This window comes from Cinclus cinclus, chromosome 1, assembly GCF_963662255.1.
Source record: "Cinclus cinclus chromosome 1, bCinCin1.1, whole genome shotgun sequence".
NCBI classification, from domain to species: domain Eukaryota; kingdom Metazoa; phylum Chordata; class Aves; order Passeriformes; family Cinclidae; genus Cinclus; species Cinclus cinclus.
The window spans coordinates 2492253-2516305 of NC_085046.1; the positions used below are offsets into that span (position 1 = coordinate 2492253).

General features: G+C 39.7%; 1 protein-coding gene across 7 annotated transcripts in view; it reads right to left on the reverse strand.

Moving 5' to 3' along the window:
- Window positions 1-670: 670 nt before the first annotated feature.
- Window positions 671-24053, reverse strand: part of NKTR (natural killer cell triggering receptor) — a 36169-nt gene continuing 12786 nt past the window's right edge. For 2 of the 7 annotated variants that reach the window (XM_062505868.1, XM_062505894.1), the window contains 12 exons: window positions 23687-23774; window positions 15777-15806; window positions 14828-14973; window positions 13726-13948; window positions 13024-13176; window positions 11899-11986; window positions 10331-10476; window positions 6438-9374; window positions 5756-5851; window positions 5569-5628; window positions 4586-4684; window positions 671-2892 (listed from right to left, as the gene is read on the reverse strand). In XM_062505868.1, the coding sequence (XP_062361852.1) occupies window positions 2814-2892; window positions 4586-4684; window positions 5569-5628; window positions 5756-5851; window positions 6438-9374; window positions 10331-10476; window positions 11899-11986; window positions 13024-13176; window positions 13726-13948; window positions 14828-14973; window positions 15777-15806; window positions 23687-23774 (4145 nt within the window). In that variant the 3' untranslated portion in view covers window positions 671-2813. Of the gene's footprint in view, window positions 2893-4585; window positions 4685-5568; window positions 5629-5755; window positions 5852-6437; window positions 9375-10330; window positions 10477-11898; window positions 11987-13023; window positions 13177-13725; window positions 13949-14827; window positions 14974-15776; window positions 17027-18206; window positions 18271-23686; window positions 23775-24053 lie in introns of those variants that run through there. The other 5 variants (XM_062505877.1, XM_062505885.1, XM_062505921.1 and 2 more) reach the window with 5 other exon arrangements.

A 24053-nucleotide genomic window follows, 5' to 3' on the forward strand; every position in this document is an offset into this window, starting at 1 on the left:
ATGGATCAGTCCTCAAGCCCTCACATCTGCTGCTATGGACTAATAGCACAGCTGTATCTTTACATATATATAAATATATATGTTTATATATATTTCCTCAGCACCAAGATGCTGAGGAAATGATCTGGGAATGGATTCTTGGGGAAGAAGGTTTAGCAGAGTGGATAAGCTCAGCCTTTTCCCAGATTTCTGCAGAGATCTGTTAAGTGTTTCTTTTCACCAAGGAGAGGAACATTTTATAGATCTTGAGGAAATGGCAAGACCTCAAATCACTTGGAAATTTCAAAATATTTGTTCCTCCAATGACTATTATGTAAACGCAGAGTCCTGCTGAGGAATCGCTCCCCTATGTAGGTCAGGAAAAGGAAAAGCAACTTTGTGTCTCGGTCTTGCAAGGGACAAAAGCAGATTCTGAAAGTGTATTTTTAATTTTCCTGCCTGCTTCCTTCAAGCAGCACCGTGGATTTTCCCAGATGTAGAGAAAACAGCATTTGCAGATATGTACAAAAGTTTATTTTACAAACAGCAACTACTTTGGAATAACAAAATTGCAAAAACATAGAGCAGCGTTAGAAAACCAGCTCAGGGGGACCTTTTCTATCTGAAGCACAATTTAACAGACTTCACTAAGTAAAAATACCCCCAACCCTTCCCCTCAACCCCTCCCCAACCATTCTCTACCTGATGGAATTTCTTTACAAACCTTTGACTAAGGATATGAAAGACTTGAGTGACAGTGCAGTAATTTTTGATAATTACAGTTAATTGTTTGACTGTATTTCTAGTTAACTTTTCCTGGCCTTAAAAAGCCAAATCAGATCTGAAATATGATTAAAATCTGATCCTGGAGCAATATTTTCACTAACAGGTATTGAACAGTAATGGTTATATTTGTATATTTTGTAACATTGTGAACCCTCTAATTCTATTTTCTTAGTAAGGGAAAAGAGTTACAGTTGAACTGAAAATGATGAAACTACAACAAATTTCACTGAAATACTCTTCCAAGACTCTGAGATGGCTGCTGCTGTTAGAAACACATCTGTAAATGTATCCTGACTTGGCTATTAAATGTACTTAATGCTAAAAAGTGTAAGAAGTTTACCAAAGGGTGGAAAGGTTACGTGCACACACTTTGTCACTAAACTCTAAGTGTAGGAAAGGGCTAAGAGCAGAGTTTTGGGTACCTCTAGGAAAGTGAAAAACCTCCATGGCCAATTCAGGTTCAGGAATGGGTGGACAGAAAATGGAGGGAATCATCACCATCTCCCTCTGAACTTGCATTTCGTAATTGTGCCAAAAAAATCATTGAATTTGGGGGAACTTAGTCAAATCAAAGAGAGAAGGAATTGATGCCTCAGCAACAAATTGCCACTTTTAATTTTCAAAGCTACTGGGTCCTGATGAGATTAAGAAAAATCATTTCCAGTATGTGAAAATGAGGAAATGAAAGCATCTGCAGATATTACAGAAAGTTAATAATGGAAACTGTTATGGTACAACAGTGCTCGTTAGCTCTAATCAAACCACGGTTGTTTTGTCACTACAGACCTTAATTTTCAAGTTACATTATGCCATTAAAAAGTCTGGTTCTCAGTACACAACTTTCTAAACCCACCAAAAAAGCTTTACAGATTATTCTAATCAATCAGGATATTGTAAGATTTACTCAATGGTCTGCAGCTTGAATCTATTTTTTTTTTTTTGCAAACCATTTACCTGTAACCCAAGAGTAATTTTTGGTACTAAACTTTACTTTGAAAATATTGTCCATGCTTTTTATGAGGCATCCCAGTGTTTCTGTAGTCCTACGAAAAGTTTAACAACATATACTTCAATATCTGCAATACCAGTATCTGATCTTCCCTGTGGTGAATGGGATACAGAGCTATTATAAAGGAGGTTTCATAAAGGAACCTTTATGGCTGGTTTTCTCAAAAAATTATCATCATGTCACTTTTTGAAAGAGTGCTTTGGACAAACTCATGATACACTCATGGTTTACAACATTCCAAATGTGTTGAAGGATGCCAAGCACTGCAATAGGAACTGAAATCAAAATCAGGAAGTGTTCAGAAACACTTCTTTTAGTCTCTGAAGGACATTGCTGTTTATCACAAAATTCCTCTTTTAAAACATAAGAAGTTTAGACAAGTTGGATATTAAGCTCCAAACTCATTCATCACACTTTTGCTCACTGCTTGTCAGTTTGACAATTCCCCCTGTGCATCAGCTCACCTTTGCCAGCAGAATTCCAGAACATCACAGTTCAGGAGGGATTAAGACAGAGTGTCAGGTTTTGTTTTGCTCACCTATATTCTGTGTAGAATGAAATAATCAACAAACAAGACAGCATGGAAACAGCTTCCAGCAATAAAAAAGCATTTTCATCAACTAGAAATGGCAGCCTTTTTAAGAAATTGACTTCACAGTTTAATAGTTGCTAGCACATCTTTCCTAAGGTGTTTATAAACAGACTTGAAGACAGTCCTGACTGCTGCACCCAAAAAGTGGTGGCAGCAATTCACCTAAGTGTCATTCATGGCTTGGAAAAGCTGATTCAGGGAAACCAAACTGGGTTTTTTAATTATTATTTTGTAAAAGTTGCATTTGACATTAAAAAACATAAAAAATAACATCAGCTGTCGTGCTCAGTCCTCCCCTCTGTAAGCAGAGAGTCGAGTTCACTGTTAAACAGGAAAGTCTCAGCTAATTCAGCAAACAACCTTCACTTGTGACACTGTCAGAAGTTTTTTTTGACTATAACACTGAAAAAAATCTGGAATAGAGTTTCCATCCTCAAAGGAACATTCTCAGCTGTATCTGCTGCTCTCACTGGGGCTCCTGTTGTTGGAGTAGCTGCGATCGCTGTCGCTGTCGGAGCCGTAGGACCTGCAAGGAGAAAAAAAGATTTCAGTGTCTCAAATCTGCAGTTTGAGCTTCAAATTTAAAATTGCATCGTGTCAAAAAATTGCCACAGATAAGAAAACACACCGTTTTTTTTTACAGGATTGTATTTCTTCTAAGTGAAGGATTCATTAAAGGATACTCAAAATGGAAATAATCATTAACTCCATATGATGAAATTTCTGTAACTCAAATCAAACTGTTGGTAACTTCTTGCTTTCTCTGTTACAGCTAAAAACCATCCAAAATTAATGTTTTTATAAAAGCTAATTGAGCTGAGTGAGAAGTGTATTCTAACAAATGGAATTTGACACTGCAAGCAATTCTCAACTACGGTAATTTCACAAATCCTTGATTTATACATTTCATTTTCTTGTTTGAAGGAGGGTCTTAAAATTAGGCCCCATAACTGCAACAGAGGTGTGTTTGTGTGTCTGCAGTGTGGAAATTGTATTTAAAATGTTTTGGCTCTTCCAGACAAATTCCAAGCTCAGCACCTGGCCAAAAGTCAACACAGAGCCCAGATGGCTTCAGACAAGCCACAGGACACGTTCAAATTACACAGAACAAGCTTTCAGAGAATTTCCAGCCTCCTGCCTGCAAGGGAAGCTTTCTAAGTGAAAGGTGAGCATTTCCTAATCCCACACTGAAGCACCTCAACATAATAAAGCAATGGTTTTTAAGTTTATTTCCACATTCTTCATTAAATCTCATTAATTTTCCCTCCAACACAAGATGAAAGTTGTCTTGTGCAAATGGGTGAGAGCAAAGTCCATTAAGAGTTGGTACAAAGCTGTGAAAAAATTCATGAGGACAGGATGAAAATGTAGAGTAGTCTTAAAACCTGATTAATGACTAATAAGGGGCATATTAAAAGGTATAAAACAAATAATCAGAGATATTAAATGTATCTACAACTCTCAATATCTGATCTCTGTGAAATGTGCTCACACTTACATAAATCCTCTGGACTGAGAATAAAATTTATTCTAAACTCATCAGATTTGCAGGTAAAAATCTTCTTTCAAAATACATTCTACAAAGTTAAAAATTAGATGCGGATTGCAGCACAACTTTCAGTTTCCCTTCCAGATTTTTAAGTCCACTTCTCCAGCACAAGCAAGAAGAATTTACCATCCAGTAGAATTCTCTGTATAGCAGGCGGCTTTTAATCCGTAACAGCTTTTAACCCATGAATCTTGAGAGCTATGTGGGGCTTAAGAAACATTAGATATTATTAGAAAAACCCAAATCACACAATCATTAAGGTTGGCAAAGACCTCTGAGATCACCAAGTCCAATGGTTAACCCAGCCCCACTGTCTCCACTATTAAACCATGTCCTCAGTGCCATTTCCATAAGTTTTTAACACTTCCAGGGATGGGCAGTTCATCACTTCCCCTGGAAAAGGTGCTAATTTTGAATACATGGATACAATGAACTGGAAATCAAGTTTTCTTATCCTGGCTGTTTCCCCATCCTCACATTTGGAATGTCAGAACTTCCCACTTCCTCGCTCACACGCACGCTGTGATTTCAATTAGAATTTGGTTTGAATTATGACTTTTGCTGAGTGTATTTCTTGTTTTTATGGGGGAAAGCCAGCACTGTGGCCTTGTTAAACATCCTCTGTTTGTGTTCAACAAATCCTTGTGCACCAAAGCTGGGTAAGACCCACCTGGATCTCCGGTCGTAACTCCGAGATCTCCGGTAGCTGTCACTCCTCTTGCTCCTGCTCCGACTCCTGCTGTAGTAACTGTCATAGGTGTAGGACCTGCTTTAAAGGGGGGAAAATGTAATTGTGAATTCACCATTTCTGGTCTAAAATGCTGTTTTTAAATGCTGGTTTAAAGGATATTTATATAGAGATATGAGGGGCTGTATAGAAATTACTTTCGAGGATGTGGCAAACAATTCTACTCTTCATAAAGGTTTCCACACAAGAACAAATCTTCAAAATAACAGTAAAATTCTCAAATTTTATTAGGAAGACCACACTAAGCATTTATAAAGCTTTGTGCTCTCCCTCTCTCTTTTCTAGTAAAATTCTTGTTTGCTGATACTTCTGAAAAGCAATCAAAGTGATTCCACTTCTAACTCAATTTTATTTAAGAACAAAAAAAAAAAACAAATGTGCTCACTACTACTACTACTTATAGCATTACCTGCAACTGTAATGCCAGGATGGTTTAGTTATTTTCAGCTTTTCAAAGGGTCTTGTGTTCATTTTGCTTTGATTCAAGTTGTCATCATGGTACTGTAATAATAGCTTTAAGTACTACATATCCCTGGTAGGGTCCAAGGCCAGGTTGGATGGGGTTTGGAGCACTCTGGTCTAGGGAAAAGTGCCTCTGCCCATGGCTGGGAGTTGGAACTGGACCATCTTTAAGGCCCTGTCTAACCCAAACCATTCAGGGATTCTGTGAGATAAAAGTAATCTTAATTTTTTTTTAATAAAAAAACATCTATTAATATGTTAAAAATATGTATTACAGTACGCATAATAAAATAGGTAGTACGTATGATATATAATAGTATCATATACAACAATTACAAAATAAAGTCTACTTGAAAGAAATGCAAATAAAAGTACACTCGTACTAAGATGACTTGATGGGCAGCACATTTCCTGTAGAGTTTGTATAAAAGGAAAGTCCATACCTGGATCGACTGTGGTGACCATAGGAACTGCTCCTGGATCGGCTCCTGCTATAGCTCCGACTGACAAAATCCAAACCACACGGGGGTTTTTAGTGAACAGAAAGCAAAAGTGCTGAAGAGGGCAGGGCAGAGGGGGAACAAGAGGAGGAGAGCATGCCTGGCAGAGTGTCCAGCTGGCTGGACTCACCTGCGGCTCTTGTAGCTGTGGTAGGAGCTGCTCCGGCTCCGCGAGCGATCCCTGCTGTACCAGCCCCGGCTCCGGCTCCTCGAATAGCTCCTGGACCTACAAGCAAGGACACAACTGAGGAGAAGAGCAGCAGAAAATGGCAACCAGGAGGAGTTATGAATCTTCAGGTTTCTAGCTAAATGTTTAATCCACACTGGCTAGATGATACAGCCACTGAGTTAATCCAAGGGCTGGAACTCCTCTGCCCTGGAGCCCGGCTGGGAGAGCTCACCTGGAGAGGGGAAGGCTTCAGGGAGAGCTCAGAGCACTTTCCAGGGCCTAAAGGGGCTCCAGGAGAGCTGGAGAGGGGCTTTGGACACGGGATGGAGGGATAGAAAAAGGAGGACACTTCACACTGGCAGAGGGTGCCCAGAATAGCTGTGGCTGCCCCTGAATTCCAGGAAGTGTCCAAAACCAGGCTGGACAGGGCTTGGAGCAGCCTGGGATAGTGGGAGGTGTCCCTGTCCATGGCAGGGGGGTGGAACTGGATGGGCTTTAAGGTGCCTTCCAACCCAAACCACTCTGTAGTTCTGTAAGACAGGACTGCTAAAGAACAAAAACCACAACTTGAAAAGCATTCATTGAAAATATAAGAACATTGAATTGACCAGGGCCAGCTGTGGGAGCAGCACAAGCTTCTCACCTATATGAATATGTAGAACTTCGGGATCGACTTCTCGAGTGGCTGTAGGACATGGACCTTGTTCTGTGTCTGGATTTAGACTCAGATTTACTTCGTGACCTGCTGAGACTCCTGGAAGGGCTGTTGTCATCTCTGCCTGGAGATTCCTCCTCACTGGAACTTTCTTGGTTCCTTGGCCGACGATTTAGCCGGGCTGTTTTCCTCACTTCATCAAAAAGAGACCCAGGCCTTACTTTATTTTTTGCTTTTATTTCAATTCTTAAACCTGCTGGTTTAGGCTCTGGTACTGACACTACATTTTTAACCTCTGTGGCTGTACTAATTGTTGCTGGTTTTAAGTTACCAACACCTTGCAAAGGCTTCCATTTATTGTCAATCATATTGCTTGGTGTATTTTCAGAAATTTCATTTTTAAAACTACAGTCTTTAGCACCAGACACAGGAGCAGAGATATTTTCTTGCCTTCCTGTCTCTTTTTCTTCTTTAATATTAATGAAGTCTCTTATGCTGTTTCCCAGTTTGACAGCATCTTGCTCAGGGGTCTCAACCTGTAACTCTTTTTTTACAGCAGCACTTAAAGGTTTAGCAGTGAGAACGATAGGAGACAAAACATCCACATCCACCTTCCCCGGCGAGTTACGATCCGGAGTACAAATCTCCATGTTGTCATCTGTCTGAATAACATCTTCCAGCCCATTCTGGTTATTTTCTTCAGCTTGTTTAATCTCACTCTTGCAGGCAGCCACGTTTATTCCTGAGTTTAAAATACCAGCTGAAGTGCTTGTTTCAATGGGCTCTTTATTAAGGTTGCTGCGATCTGGCGAGGCCCCACATGTGGTGGTTTTATCTAAAAGGTTTTCATTCGCACACGACTTTTCACCATTTCCCATTTTATCTGTGACTATTTCATCCTTTTCATAAACTTGTTTTTTATCCTTTATGTCCCTGCTAAGCTGCTTTTCTTTTTTATCATCCTTGGTAACCGGCTTGTCATTTATCTCATCGTCCTCTTCTTCCCCAAACTCAAGGGGGGGCTGCCAATGAAACATTTCTTTTCTTTTCTGAACTTTGTGTTTTTTCTCCTTTTTGCCTTTCGATTTTTCTTTTGCTTTTTTGGAATGTGATTTTTTAGGAGTCTTCTTCAAGCCACGTTTGTGTTTTTTTGACTTGCCTCGAGTGTCTGCTGAGCTGGAACAAGAACTCTCAGATTCAGAAGATGACAACTGTTTGCTTGTCTTCCATGCACAGTCAGAGCTCAAGACAGCCTCTGAGGAATTCGACTGTTTTTTTATCCTTTTGGTAACGTTAAGCTCCGTGTCAGACCCTGAGGTGGCCTCTCCTTCTTCTTTCCCAGAGGAGGGTCTGGAGTCTCCCCTGTTACGCTTTGCCTCTCCTCTTTCGGAATTCGACTCCGAGTCCCATTTGCTACCTGAGTAGGATTTACGTTTCGTTTTTGCACCACCTCTGGGCTGCTCCGAGCATTTCTCCTTAGCTGCTTTCATTTTAGAGTGATCAGAATCCTGCTCACCCTTGGCTTTCTCCTCCCCTCTCTCAGAACTTAAGCTGTTTTTATCCTGTTTCTCAGCATCCCCTTCTGATGGAAAGCGGCCTTCTTTTTCTTGGACCGCTTTGGCTTTGGCAGAGCGCTCGCTGTCGGAGGAGAAGTCTGAGGATGACAAACTGTCACTCTCCTTCAACCCTTGGGAAGACTCGTCATAGTCCTTTGGATGCTTGTAAGGCAAAGTGCTCTCAGAGCTCGTTTCCTGCCTCAGTTTGAGGTCCCGAGCTTTGGGATCACTGGATGTGGATTTCCTTTTGCTCCTGCGCCTGTCCTCATCGCTGAGGGAATAGTCGGACGTGGACTCGCTGTACCCCGACCTGTCACTGCGGTACTTACTCGGGGATGGTGACCTGCCAGAAGAAGGAGATTTTGTCCTCGAGCTCGACGGGCTTCTAGACCTTGAGTAAGATCTTGAGTATGAGCGGCTTCGAGAGGATCTGCTCCTGGACCTCGGCCAGCTCTCCGAGCTCCTGTCACTGCGGCCTTTGGAGTAACCGCTCCGATCGCTCTCGGAGCTCCTCTCCTGCTTGCGGTAGGACGAAGAAGTGTTGGCCTCCTTAACGACCACTAAATTGTAATTAGTTTGGGTGGGAATTAAGTGGGTTGTTTTAGCTTTCATCTCCTGAATTCGCTCGTACGATGGCTTCCAAGGCTTCTGCCCAGGTTTCCACCTTGAAGGTGGGGGACTGTCACTTAAGGGTATGACAGGGAGGTTTTCTGGGACAACTGGTGGCACAATAACCTTGTCACTGGGCAGTACCACTGCTCGGACAGGCTCAGCAGTCTTGGTCAGCTTGGCGTCATTTAACCGCGCTGAAATATTTCGTGGAGAATTTGGAACAGTCTTTTGCTGCCTGGGGTTAGAACTTGACCGTGACCTACTTCGAGATCGCGATGATTTAGAGGCTGATCTTGATCTAGAACTTCTTCTGGAGTAAGATCTCGATTTAGATCTAGACCTGGATCTGGACCTGTAGTACGATCGAGACCCTCTGCTTGATGAAGATGACAAGCTCTGGTCTTCCTTATCAGATTTAGACCAGTCTCTCCTGGATGAACGCCTGGAAGACAATGAGGAAGAACGAGTTTTCCTCTCACGATCACAAGAGGATTTTGTCCTCCTGTGGAAAGAATGAGAGGATTCTACATCTGAGGAGGCTGATGTTTTCTTTCTCTTTGTTTGCTTGTGCTTCTTGAAATGCTTCTGCCTTTTAGATTTCTTTTTATGCTTCACCTTCTTCTTCTCTTTCCTGTGCTTCTTGTGATGGCTAGAGTATCTCACAGTGCTTAGATCAGCATAACCATTATGGGACCAGGACCTGGATCTCCGGGATGCACTTCTCTCATCCCATCTGCTTGTACAGGGATCACTCAACCTGGAAAACAAACAGATAAACCCCAGACTAAATACAAATTCTATAAAAAACTTCAGATAAAATTAAGTATTTTTAAACTTACTTAAAATTAAGTTTACATAAACCCTAGCACACCCATTAATAGCAGAGAATTGCTTTGGGGTCCTTACACTCATTTTAAGATATAGAATTGCATCACTTCCAAGAGTTGCTTCTCCCTAAGAAATAAATCAGCCTACACCAGCAAGTTTTGCATATTTTAGGACCTGTGTAAAGAGATTTAAGGTCTTAATTACCAAAGTCTGCAGGACTTTGACCTCTACAACTACAGGATCCTTAAACCACATTTAAACACAAGTTTTAAAACAACTCAGCATGTAAAAATGAATAATCAGAAATATTTTCAATTACTCACTAATAGTTACATATAACATATTTAAGTTTTCCTTTTAAGATTTCTCTCTTGTAATTTGATAAAAACTCATTTAGTATCAAGCCATCAGGAATTTTGGAGAGCTGACTTCCATCCATCACACAGTTTGCAACTGTTGAAAGAACATACAACTAAAACAATAAGGGCTTAGCGGATTCGACTGTTTTACTCCAAAGAAACTGTGTAATCCACTTTGAGGATAAGGAAATCACTGATCCTTAAGGTTGGAAAAGACCTTTGAGATCACAAAGTCCAACCACCAGCAGCACCACCACCTCGTTCAGCACTAAACCATGCCCTCAAGTGCCACATATCCACACGTTTTCTGAACTCTTCCAGGGATGGTGATTCCACATTTCCCTGGGCAGCTTTGTTCCAGTGTTTTCTGTGAAAAAATACCCCATTCCTAATATCCAATCTGAACCTCCCCGGCACAACCTGAGGCGGTTTCCTCTCATCCTGGTAATGACATGGTACATCCATACAATCCATCAGGGTTTGCCAAAGGCCAGGACATTTCAAAGCTGTGTCAGGCTCATCTTACTTGTCTCCTTTGCTCCATTTCTCCCCGCTGGGCGCTCGGTAGGTGCGCAGCCTCTGCATCTCCTCCTTCCAGTGGGGAGGGGTCTCGCTGCTCTCCTCCTCGTCGGACTCGGAGCAGGAGCGGGAGCGCGGCGGGGTGTGATAGCGCTGGGACAGCAAACACACACAGCTGCAGGGAGTGCTCATACACAGCTACTGCTGCTCTGCACACTCAGAGCATTCTGCAAAGCCTGAGAGAGAGGCCAGCAGCTCACCCGGCTTTTTGAAACATGAACGGAAGAATCGAGGAAGAGGCCATGGATTCCTTTTTGGAATAACACCATTACTGCATATAACCACTCTCGTTTCTTTAAGCACAGATGTTTCACTTTAGTCAGACACTTCATGGTTTGTAGGAGTAAAGACAAAAACCCCTTTTCAAAAGTTACTGCTGTTCAACTCTTCAGAAATGGGAATCCAGATTAAGTCAGTTTAAAGCAATTTAAAAAATAGAAAACTGAACACAAAAACTCACAAAAAGCCTCAAAACTCTTTCACAAAAAAAGAGCAATGAAGCCTCACATTTAAAAAATTATGCTTAGGCAGAGCATTTAAGTAGGCAACAAGAGCTACTTGTGCAGCAGAGAAAGAAGTACTCTGCTATTGCTAACTCATTATTTTCCATTACCCAGTGGGATACACACTTAGGTAAATTCTGTGAGGAAATCAGATGCTCCTTGACTCAATAAAAGCACATCTGAATTTGACTCAATTGTTTTGGGTCACTTATGAAAGCAGGAAAAATGGGAGAAAAAATGTGTTGTCCTGCAGAATAAAAATCACAAAGATGCATGTATTTATTTATCCAGGCAATTAGAAAAGTAATTAAGACATCGTTCTTATCTGGGGGGGAAAAAAAAAAAAAAAACCAAGATAACCTGACGTTCCCTACTGTTTCACCTGAAGCAATGACTACTTAAAAACCAGCTTTTACAGAAGAATGGCCTAAAAGATTACAGGGTGTCATGGACCTTCCTAATTCTCACACTTGATAGATACTCTGGAGTCTCGTGGAACCTACAAAGAAGTATTTTGAAAACATCAATGAACTTCACCTGGATAGCAACTGTGCTAATAAAGACTATTCGAGATGGAAGAAAAATGTATTTCTCCAACTGCCAGCCCTAAATGACATCTTTTTTCATTCTTAATTTTGCTGAGAGGGTGCCAAAATGATGGGGAAAAAAAAACAAACAAAAACAAAACAGAAATCTCAGTATCTGGCAGAAGCCAATTCCACTCAGCTTTTTTTCCCTAGGTCTTTATTTACATAGCTATTTCCAAACATTCCATTTAGGCAATTTTTTTTTTTCTCCAAACAATCTTTAAGTAAAAAGACAGCAAGGGGAAGGATGGAAACAAAATGTTACAAAATCAGCCACCTGACATGACTTCAATGCTTTCTAAACTGGATCCTGGAACACGTAAATAAAGTGTCATACAAAACCCTCCAGGGAAATTCAAAGCTCAGAGTCAGGGAAGATACTCTGGGTGAAAGGAAATAAAGAAATAAATAAAATTGTCACATACTATTGTGCCTCTTCCTTTAATTTTTCGTCCAGATTTAGAGACTGATGGTTTCTGGTCAGTCAGAACTGGTGCAGCATCAAGAAGCTTCCTACATAAATTAATGAAGAATGAAGTTACACAGCAAAAAAAAAACCAATTAACTAACAATTAGTTTAAGTTAAAAGTGAGAAATATTCATTGTCTTATTCATTTATTTTCAGACAGAATTCAGTGTTTTTTTCAAGAAACAAAGCAAGAGAGCTCTGCAACAAAAGGCAAACCAACATGTATTTGTTTTCAACCAAATGTGCAGCCTGGTCTCTTGACACAGAAATTAATGCTAACAATGAACTTGCAAAACACTGTCACAAGTGGTTAACTTGGGTTTGGGGCACAAATCCTGAAGACAACATGGACAGAAGTGTTTCAGGATCTCAGCTCAGAATAGGTCACAGGTTCTAAAGCTTTGCTTCTTTCAGCTTGCATAATATTCCCAAAAGTAGTTAGCAAATCTTTGGGAACATGAGTGATGATCCAAGAAAAGACTTACAGGAATCTGTACCATTAAGGGGAACTAAAAAACCCAACACCAAACAAACCCAACACTGATTTTAGAAGTATCTGGCACTGTAATGGGTTACAAAAGCAAGGAAATTTGACAGTGGAGGTACAAAACACACTGAAAATATCTTGTGAACTTGTGACTTCCTTTGTAGCAAAAGAGGATTTTTTTTCTTATTCTCAAACACCAGTAAGTTACAAAATTCCAGGTGATTGATTCAGAACCAGAGTTTCTTCATCAGCTGAAGAAAGACGAAAAATCACCTCTCCCAATCCCAAGTTTCCCTTGCAATCAACCATTTCCTGTGGTTTGCATTGCATGACTACTTCTGAAATGATTCATTAATTGTTTTTAATTGAGTTTAACATCTTTAAACATCAACGAAATCATCTCGAGATTTCACTGAAAACCCCTGGCCCAGGTCCCAAGGAATATCACAAAGGAAACTGTAAAAAGGACAATTAAATAACCTCACGCAGCAATTCTGACACTGCAGTCAGCAGCACCAGGAACAGAATGTTAACAGGAATATTTCATGCACAGTTTTTTCAGCAAGTCAGAATAAAAAGCTCGGAGTTCCTTACGGTTCAGGCTCTACATTGACAACAGGCACATCTCTTCTGAGCAAAAATCTATTTTCAGGCACTGGGGGGATTTCTTCAGGACGTACCACGGGCTTGTCCCGCTTTGTGCTGAGGTCGACTTTGTCGGCGACATCGCTCTTGTCAGAAAGGCTGCTAAGGGAAAGAGCAGGCTGAGAAATCACAGTTAGCAGGAAAAAAAATCCCTTTTCCAACTGGATTCCGAGACAAGATGCAGCAAACTTAAAGCTGGTTTAACAACCAAAATGTGCTCTACAACCCGTTTTATGCTAAAGGGAGGATGGGCTGCTATTACTGGAGAGAAAGTTCAGTTCTTGCTTTACAGCAAATAATTCTGCTTTTCATTTACGACTTGTGAAATATTTTAAAAATCTAATCAAATGTACGTATGAAGTCCTGCAATTTGCCTAAAGTCTCACTTTTACACAGGAATGCTGAGCCCTGAATAGTTTCACGTGCTGGGATTTAGTTATTTCAGCATCACTCTTGCTTCTATCTACAATGATCTTCAATTTCATGGAAAACTCAACGAGCTCAGCTTTAGGGTTTTTTGTTTGTTTACGGAATCACGCACCAAACCCCAAACTTAAAAGCATTTTCATATTTACTGTTTGAGCATTTCATGAAAACAAAGCAGAATTCCCCAGATTTCACTGCAATTGTTGAATTTAAGAGACCAGTCACCGTCTTTGGCTTGAGGTTCGCTTGCACCTTGGATCCTCTTTCTTCCTCTCCTCCTTCCTTCGCTTCCTGGACTGTTTGGTTTTAGCTCTTCTTCTCCTCTTTCTCCTTCTGCTCCTTTCATTCTCAGCCTCGCTCTCAGATGAGGATTCTGAAGAGCTGGATGTACTGGAGGAGGACTCAGAGGCTTCTGAGTCAGAGCAAACTTTCTTCTTCTTCTCCAGAGCTTGAACAGATATTTTCAATTTACACTGTGCACATGTGTGAGCACGTAAAATCACAAAGCACACAATTTTATAGCTGTATAAATACACAAATGGGCCTTTTTAGAGAAGCTCTGAACTTTTTCACAATATTAAATAATCATAATAAAAAGTAATCTGATTGTGCCCAGTCTAAATCCATTTTCCAGCACAGACAGAACACACAAGACAAGCAAAGACCGCTTATAGTAAAAAAAATTAGGTGCTTTTCAAAACAATGCGCAGTTGCAAATCAAAGATTAAAACAAAGAAGTTGCCACCTCAGCTGTGTATTTTTTATTTTTAAAACCTTGTCATTTTCTCTTTTCTGCCTCCTCACACTATTACACTATGGCTCCTCTTGAGCTTCTCTAAAGGACATAAACAACCACTTTATCCTTATGGAAAATCAGAAATTGGGTAGAAAATGCAAACTTTCAACACTCCACTAATTCACAGAAACTGTCCAGACATATATTTAAGATCATTTATTCTCTATGAATCTCCATGAAAAGGAAAATAAGCTTGACCACATATATTGCATATATTAACTTCACAGAATCTTAAAATAAACCTTTGGAAAGTACACAAAATCCAACTTTGTGTCTCCCTCTTTCAAACACAGAAAAATAACTTTGCATTCCTTTTTGTCATGTCAACCTCTAACAGGGGACACACGTTGAGGGCAGAAAATATTTTTTTGTTGCTGTGCCTTCCTCTCCTACAGCAAGATTTATGTTTTACAGGCTTGCAAGAATTAATTAAGATTCTACAGTTTGCCATAATGACTTTTAGCTGTTGGTGGAATTTCTGTACTGTCTGAGAACATGAACATCAGTAATTTTGGGAATGCTGGCACTCACCATCTTTAGCTGACCTGGTGACCAGCACCCCACAGTCAATGACTCGGACATCTGCGTAGGGCCTGCTTGCAGTATCAGTTTTGAGATTTTCTATCTGTTCTATGACTTCAAACCCAGAAATAACCAGTCCAAAGACAACGTGCACACTGCAGAAATAAAGTGTTCACAAAGCACAAAACATCCATGAATCACTGTCATTAATTTCACATTTTAAAAGTCAGTCTCAGGTAGAAACGCTGAGCTCTTAATGCATTAAATAAGATTTTTTCAAATGATTTTAAATTCAACATTGACAACAATGCTGAGGTTTTATGCAATGAGGAACAAAGATCCACTCTGACATCAAGAATTTCCCTCAAATTGAAGCAGTCTCCTCTCCTCTACAAGGGCAGGGTAAACAGCTTATAATTCCTAACCCACCCTTCTATTTTTGCAGTTTTGTGCAACAGGGATCAAAAGCCCATCTATAAACATGACAAAAATCCTCCCCAGAGAAGAAGAATTTATAGATCTCTACAAACCCAGGATAAAATTCCCCCCGGCACTGTAGGGACAGTTAAAATAAAGGAATCCTCGGTTTTGTTCTATGGTACCACATTTCTCTTTTTGTCTTCCATTTGCCCCATGAATTGTAGGCATAAAACATGCCCCAAAAGAGATGACTGCTCAAATATATCAAACTTGGCAATTCAACTCCCAGATTTATGGGCTGATGGCAGCAACAAGTTTTAAAGGAATAATCTCAGGATTTAAGACAATTTAAGATTTTGTCCAGCTTTAGGAAATAAGTTGCGACTTGAAATTTTTATAGAACTGAAACTTTTGTTTTCCATCCTGTCCTATTGTATAATCTTCCACAGAATTAAGGATTTGTTTCCCCATTGTTGTCTACTTTCAATATAACCTTCAAACTTCAGCAATCATTTGAGAAATTGGAAAGTATTCTCACCCATCTAGATGAGGAGCAGGTTTTGTTGTTCTGTTGGACAAACAGCAAGATGGGAAGATGGTAAAATAAAATAAAATCAGGGATTCAGATGAAGTAAAAGAAGAGAATGACACAGAAAAAAAAAGATGAAGGTAAGACAAAAATAGTGAAAAAACACAGTTAAATACATGGAATTAACAAATTAAAATTACAGATTATACACACAGGTTTTCTTAAACTTTTACATGGTATTTGTTTGAAGTTTAGCTAAGTGTGCATACTGAAAGCTGTACCAAGTATCATTTCAGGCATGCAGCAAACAATTCCCAAGTGTCTTTAAATACACATTTAATGAAACTTTACCATTTTTAATCACAGAGAGCAGATACAATTTGGTGATAAATATTAGGTGACCAGTGGGATTTAAATGTTTCTGAGCTTGTTAGCTTCTTAGATTGCAAGGTCACTTTAAAGACAGTTTATTAAAAAAAAAAAAAAAAAAAAAAAAAAGAGTTATGATATGTGATAGATTCTCTGCTTTCCCTCACCTCCCACCACTTCTTTCTCACTCACCATTTACCTGCTTGGCCTCCTGACTTGGAATACAAAGCAATATTTCTGTCTTAAATCATCAAACACTTCAGCTCAAAAACTCACAGGCTTCCCAAAATCAACAGCAGACATTCTGTACCACCTACACTTCACTGAAAAATTCAGATTTCCTCCCTATTTTTCAGCTTCTCACGCTGAGCCTGAATGGAAAATGCAACTGCCTTTTGTATAAATCTTTTGGATTCTAATGCTGCGAATCCTTTTCCAAAAGCAAACTAAAGTTACTTCTCCAAGGGAGCCTGAATTCCTGCTGCACAGGGGATCCTGCTATGCAGGACTACTGAGTAAAGAACATCAGAGCCTGCTCAACTATTGGGGAAGAAATAAAATAGAAATCACTTGGGAAGTTATTTTAATATGTGAAAACATTCTACCTCTCTCTCCTTCCAAGCACTATTGTGCTTTTAAAGCCTACTTTCCCTCTCTCAAAATAAGTAATCAATCACAGGTGATTCATTCTAAATTTACAAGGATACAGATTTGATACAAAGAAGTCAGTTTTTCACTGCTAGAATAAAATATTATTTCTTAAACACTTCCCTCGAGTTTTGAACTATTAGGTCACAAAACACTGCAGTGCTGAACACATCCCAAAAGGTGGAACTGTCAATCAGGAGTGTTTACACTCTTGATTTGTTTTTTAAAGCTCCAAATGTCAACCAGCCCATCCACTTCTGTAACACTGAATAATACAGAAAACTTCTCTGGGTTAACGCAGGGGAATAAATGCTGTTAATGCAATTTTAAATTTCTCAATAGCAGTGGGTGTTCTTTGATTTTTTATCTGCTAACACAGCATATTGCTACAAAGAGAAAAATCCTTGTGGCTTTTGAAGCTCTTGAAGCAAGAGTTAACTGCATTAACAACCTGCTGTTAAGTAAACAGTTTAAGTGGGTTTAATTATGAAGCTGATTTAAAGGGGTGAAAAAACCAGAAGTGGGTTACTTCAATGAAACCAATAGCAGTGAAGACTTAGTGTTTAGAATTAGCTGGAAACAGCAACAGGCTCAAACCCAGGGCTAGGGAGGCTGCAGGTGCTCCTGCCATGCTGCAGAGGATTGGAGACTCAGTAAGCAAATTACCTAAGCAGGAGCTGCCTTTAGACTGGTCCTTACTGAGCAGAGAAAGGGGTGCTTGGGGCATTAAAACCCCTGCAGAGGCTTCCCCATTCCCCTGGCAATTTGAGAGATAAAATGGACAGGGTTTCTCTCCTTGTTCACCAAGAGAGAACACGAGGAGAAGCTCTGTCCCAAAGGGAAACCTTTCAGATGCAGCACAAGGATTTGGTCAGAACAACTTCCCATGAGAAGCAGAGCCCCAAATCCTTGTGGTGCCTTTGAAAGCTTCCTCACCTCAGTCTTAGGGCTGTAATCTGACATTTATTCTTCAAAAGTGCACTTTAAAAAAGCATTTCAAGCTTTTCTGCATCAATCCTTGAATATTTGCTTTGGCTTCAGAACTCAACCAGGAACAAACCTACCTCCTTGTCTTGGCACTATGGAAACCTAAAGTCATGATGAGTTCATCTCCCAAAATATTATTTTATTAGAATATTTCTATATAGAGCTCTCCTCAATTAAACCATTCAAAGTCTGCCTTTCAATAGATACTGCTATGCAAGTTATTTACAGAAGGACAAATACCTTGCTTCACTCAAGTTTCAATACTGCTGAAGAGAAAATAATTTGTTTTTATAAAAGCACGTTCTCACCCACCCCCCCAAACAACCTCAGGCCTAACAAAGGGTTCAATGCACATAACAATATGATCAGAAAAACAAGAAAGATAAAAACAGAAAGAAAAGGAAAGGACACAGCCTTAGAGGAATGAGACATTACCTTTGGAGCGCACGATGTAACACTGTTTCTGTAAATTTTACACAAAAATGGCAGAAATAAATTGTAATACATTTTCAGACAAAACTGAGTCTATGTTTTATTAAATACAAGTTTTAAATTAATATTAATCAAGTTGTATGCAGAAAAAAGGATGCCTAAAAGAGGGCTCTAAATTTTCTTTAGAATACAAGGTATACTTTGAAAACAAAAGTTCTCCTCAAAAACAAAAGAAAACTCAAGACAAAACCTGCTTGCAAAACTACAGCAAAAACAGTTAGAAAGAGAATGCCCCCAGTCCCCTCTAAGTCTCACTCCAGCAAAAAATGCCCAACTTGAAGCAGATGAAAAACCAATTTCTGTGGGTTTATTCACATGCTTGCAGTTCCACAGGGGTTCAAAGGTTCTGCTGAATCCATTCCTAAGCAGAAACTTCCCAGGCTGGCACACAAACGTTTGGATTCACAAAGGAAATGTGCACAGCCAGGAAGTTCACAACTTCAAAGATTTAGTAATTAGCTGACATCCTGCTCTTACTATGAAGTTTTTCTACAACTAAGAAAAATCAGTGCTTTCTCTAAAAGATGTGCATTGATTGCTTCTGTTCAGAATTTTAGAACAAAAACTACATTGCAGGTGCAGAAAAGCCCAAACAGCTGCAGCAGCTGACACTGATTTGTCCTCTGGTGTAATTCTGAGCAGCAGCAATGTTTGAAAACTGCATTATCAGCTGAGCTTATCCACAGCCCCCTCCCCCCCCACCCCCCCCCCAATAAACTACCAGTGATTAATTCTCTGCATAGTCACTGAAATGATATTTTGGTCACTGGTTACACACAAAAGTATCCTGGGAATGTTTTAATTTTTCCATAATCTTTTGATCAAGCTTGCGTGAGAAGTGCACACGTACCAATAATGCTCAAAGATAATGCAACATCAGCCCCTTCCATTTGACACTTTTCCATTTTTGTATCGGTCAACTGTTCAATAATTAGCTCAAAAATAATAATAAAAAAAAGGAAATTAAGTGTTGATTAGAAAAATACCTGGGACACCGGAACGATATGAACTACTTTTAGTGAGCTGGTAACATTCAGAAATAATTGGTAAAATCAAAACAAGAGCCCTCTCAATTTTTTTATTCTTCATTTAGTAGATCAAAGTGGTTCCTTTAGTTCAGTTTATGACCTGGGCATGGCACCACATGTTAAAATACTTTTAAAATAAAAAATCCTGTTTAGTTCTGAGCAAGAAAGCAGAGCTTGAGAGACACATTAAACCAACAACACCCTCAATCAAGAAAAAAACCCTGTCAGTAATAGGAAATGAGACTCAAGTTTTAAATAGCTGTGGAGCAGAGAGGCAAGAACTCCAAGCATTTGAACTGATAAGGAACAGAATCCAGGACTCCTCTTTAGGCTGCACTCAGGGCTTACTCCTCAGCAAACTCCACAGCTGAACAAGGCAATAAAATAATTATTACACAAAACTGCCCTCTTTTAACAAAGAGCTTAGCTTGTTTTGCTTCCTATTGTTGCTTTACTATTCCTTCTGCAGGGGAGCTTGTGGTTTGCTACAAATGTAGCTTGGCAGATTTGGTGTGAGAGGGGAACAGAGCTGAGCACCTGGGAAGATCAGGAGTCTCATTAATGATACTTTATTCCCTCCAATTCACCAGAGCTGCACTATTGTGTACTGTGAATCTCCTCCCTGGCAGGTGGGGAACGGCCACAGGAATGATGGAATGGCTCTAAAGAGACAAGATATTCCCAGATGAGCTGGGCTGAGAAAGGAGCACACAGCTCCAAAACATCACCCGAAGGGATCCAGGCACTGAGCTGGAATATCCAGGGAGAGCCCAGGGTATCAGGGCTCTGTCTGGCCAGTGCTCTAGATGTGCTCCCCCAGTAACTACTGCTGATGTTGGCAGCAGCAATTCAAAGCAGCTACTGGAGATCAGAAACAGAAAAGATTCTGGAGTGGTTCCTGTCAATCTCAAATCCCATCCTAGGGATTCTGCATCTCAGGACCCCCATGGAAACAGGACAGGCGCAGATTAACATCCCCAGTGGTTTTAGAACATTTGCAAAATCACTGAGGGTTCTACAGGAAAATCAAATCAGAGTGGGGCTCCCCCAAAAACACAAAGAGCCAATTTCTAACCTGATGCATTGCAAGTCTCTTCAACACATACCTACAATGAACTGCTTTGGGTAATGAAAACTGAAATTGCAGAATTTCACAAATCTAAAGGGATTCTCTCTGGATCCTTTCTACTGGACTGCAAAGTGCTGTGTTCCTCCAGAGTAGGAAACGTTTCTCAGGCACATGAGAGAACAGACCTGGCCTATTTTACAGCACATGTGCATGGAACTCACCATCCTCCCTCAGCTACACATTCTCCTTCCCACCCAACTGTTGCTCCTACTCAGTTAAGGGGAAAAAAAGGGGAGGAAATTAGTCTACAGGCATTAAACCCAGCACATGAAACTCCACAGACACACTTCTGACTCTTTCCTCCTCTGTGGAACTCTGCCACTGTCCACCAGTGCTTTGATCTCAGTCCATGCTTTTCCCTGAAGCTTCCTAACATCACTTCCACTGCCTTTTGCGTGCCCAGTTCTCATTGCTGCCCATAAATCCTCCAAGCTCTTTCATGCCAGGGAAATTCCTGACTAGTCCAACAAAGCTGATGATTTCTTAGGATGGGTCAGATGGCTGTTTACATTAAAATGAGTCTGGAGATTCTATTTCAAGTAAAACTGACCACTTTAAATCAACTTTCAGGCATTGCAGAGTCTTGTGCCTGGCTTGCTGGTGCAATATGCCAAAGAGACATTTGCTGCCTGATTACTTCATGTAAAGACTCATTCCAAATAAAACTGTTCTCTGGAGAACAGGGAAGTCTGACGAATTAACAGAACTCCTATAGTCAGGATCCTTGCTATTATTATAGCCCTACTTGGACAAACTGTTATAGAAAATCACTTATTTGCACTCCTTATTAGATGTGAACAAGATACAGAGTCCTCATCCCTGGAAACAAATGTAGAGCTCTAAAAAAGCTCAGATGAACTCTCTCCCTTTCTGCAAATTTAATCAATGAATTGAAATATATACAAATATTAAAAAAAAACAATCTGAAGGCAACAACTGAATATTGCCTTTCACGCACTTTTCACGTTAAACATTTGAAGAATATTTTTCCTAATGATGAGCTACAGAGAAACTGAGCATTACTGGGAGTATAAAAAAAACCTCCACATTTTAATTTCAGCTTAAAGTATGAAAGAAGAAAATATTTTATTACAGAAAAGCTCTACAGATGCACTGTGTATTCCCTGAAGTAATCAGACAAATGCCACCCAGCAAGACTAACTGCTTTAATAAACTGCATTTTCAAGGGAAGGCACAAACTGCCTAGACAAAACCTTTAGGAGCTGTTTCCCACTTGGAACCCTGATTCTCTTCCCTGGCTCCAGGGCAGGCTGGTGCCTTTTCAGACATTACAGGTACCCCAGAAAACTACATGGGCAGGCAGGTAAGAGCTCCAGAGCACTCTCATGCTGAGGGCCACAGAGAACACCCCAGGAGCCTAAAGCAGCTCTGGATTCCTGCAGGCAGCTCACGTGGAAGTTTTTGTGTCTCTTACTCTGCCCCAATTCCCACTGAACCCACACATCTCCTTACAGTGATTCTATGGAAAAAAACAGAATTTTTCAAGGAATTTTCATATTTCAAAATACTTCTGTACTTGATGAAAGTGACTTTAAATAATCTTCATTAATTGTCCTGTATTAATTATAATTTGGTATCCAACACAACCTTGGGTTGTTTTGGTGTGTGGGGAGAGACAAAAGTATTTAAATCTGATTGAACAAGCTGAGCCTACCAAGCATCAGGGAAAGAAGATGACTTTGGAATCAAATGCAGGAGAGAAAAGAAACTTTAGAGCCCTCAAATGACAGCTGCTTGACTGATGCGACATCATTAGGTTTTCATGTTTAAAGTTCAGATAAGCTTAAAAATGGAAAATTAAGGCAAGAGGAACCCAAAGGCAAGTCATCGAGTGAAAAATAATAAAGCAATGCCTTCAGAGGGCTTATTAAGCCATGGAGTTGTATTTATATAAACTATTTTCCATATTAGTGTGCACACATATCCTTTCAGATTAGCTGTGATGAAGCACCACATCTAAAATTTTCTTTGAAGGGAACACAAAATAAGCTTTTGAAACAATTTTATCTCTATGGAATGCCTGAACAGCAGTAAGCGTGAAAGACTTTCTTTTAGGTTCCTGTGCATCTTCCATTTTTAGGACATTTTTTAGGAAAACACCTAAAAATGTTTCTTATCTGAGCTACATCATATCATACTGAAGATCTTTTTCAGGCAAAGAAAAAAAAAAAAAACAAGATTATTGAGGACAATTTACTCCTTTACTGAAGACAGGGAAGCGCCATTCATTCTTATCCCCCAAGAAAGATGGCAAAGAAAAAAAAAAAGACATTTTCTAGTTAAGTAACTATGCTAAAACTTACTTTTGAAACCCCAGTGCTGTTTCACCAAGTATTTCTAGACTAAAGTCATCAACCTGTTCTTTCCAAATACAAACTGTTAAATATCAACAGGAGGCAATTTTGAAAAGGGAGTTAACAAAAGGAATAATCACATCAAAAGTTTGCAAGCTTAAAAATACTGATACTCAACCTAAAATACACACCTGGCTTTGAGGAAACCCCCAATTATCAGAGCTGAGTGTTGCACTTACGAGGAAAGGTAAATGTGTTGTCTAGAATTTCTACAATTTCACCGAATGTGGTTACTAGCATGGCTTTTTTTTTTTAAAGGTAACGAAGGAAAAATCTAATTATCAGCACATAATTTTACATGGTGTTGGTATATGTACAAGTTAACAGAATTATGCAGAATATGTATTTAAAAAGCATGTCAGGAACAAACACTCAAAAATATTGATAATAGTAATCACCATAATCAAATAAAAAACCCCAATAAACGAAAGCTCCACTCATTCTCCTCCTAAAAAAACAACAAACAAAACATTCTCCCCAAAAGTAAATCATAAATCATAATTTTTTAAAGAGCAAAACCATACAAACCACCTCTAGATCTCACTCTCCCTTACATATAATATTCATCATTGTCATTTGCAGATAATCTGAGATTTGTGCACACACAAAGGCAAAGAATCTATTTTCTGGCCACTAAGAACTGAACATAAATCGTATTTTTAGGGGAAAAAAAAAGCGACAAAGGAACAACATCCATGGAGCACCAGCTTTAATCCAAACGAATGCCACAATGAAATAGTGACCTCTAACATTTCCTACTGCAGGTCCCTCTCACTCCTAGCCAGGATCAGATGGAGAACATGGACATGGATAATTTAGCAATACCATCTTTCTCATGAACAGCGCTTCTCTGTGTAAGAAAAGCTCCACTGTGGGATCACATCTACTCACATGAAAAATTGGGAACCATTGGTATGTTTCCCTCGGTTTGCCATTGACAAAAGGAACGCTCTGTCATGTTTGAGAATAAAGTTTTCATCTGTTTGAAGAAAAAATATGTTTGTCAGATTTTCCCTGGCAAGGGAGGCAGGTTGTTTTCTTAGTAACTTATGGATGCTCTAAGGAGAAATTCTGCTGCTGCTGGAGAAACGGGAACAGGGTGGAGGAAAAACAACGAGGTTTAAACAAGTCTCTTCAAATTACAGCTGAGACAAAGCTTAGCTTCTTAAAGGAAATGGTGCAGTGCAAACATTCCAATTAAAAATAATTCAAGTCATTATGAGTGTCTTCAATAAACATTCCACTGTGGATTTAAATC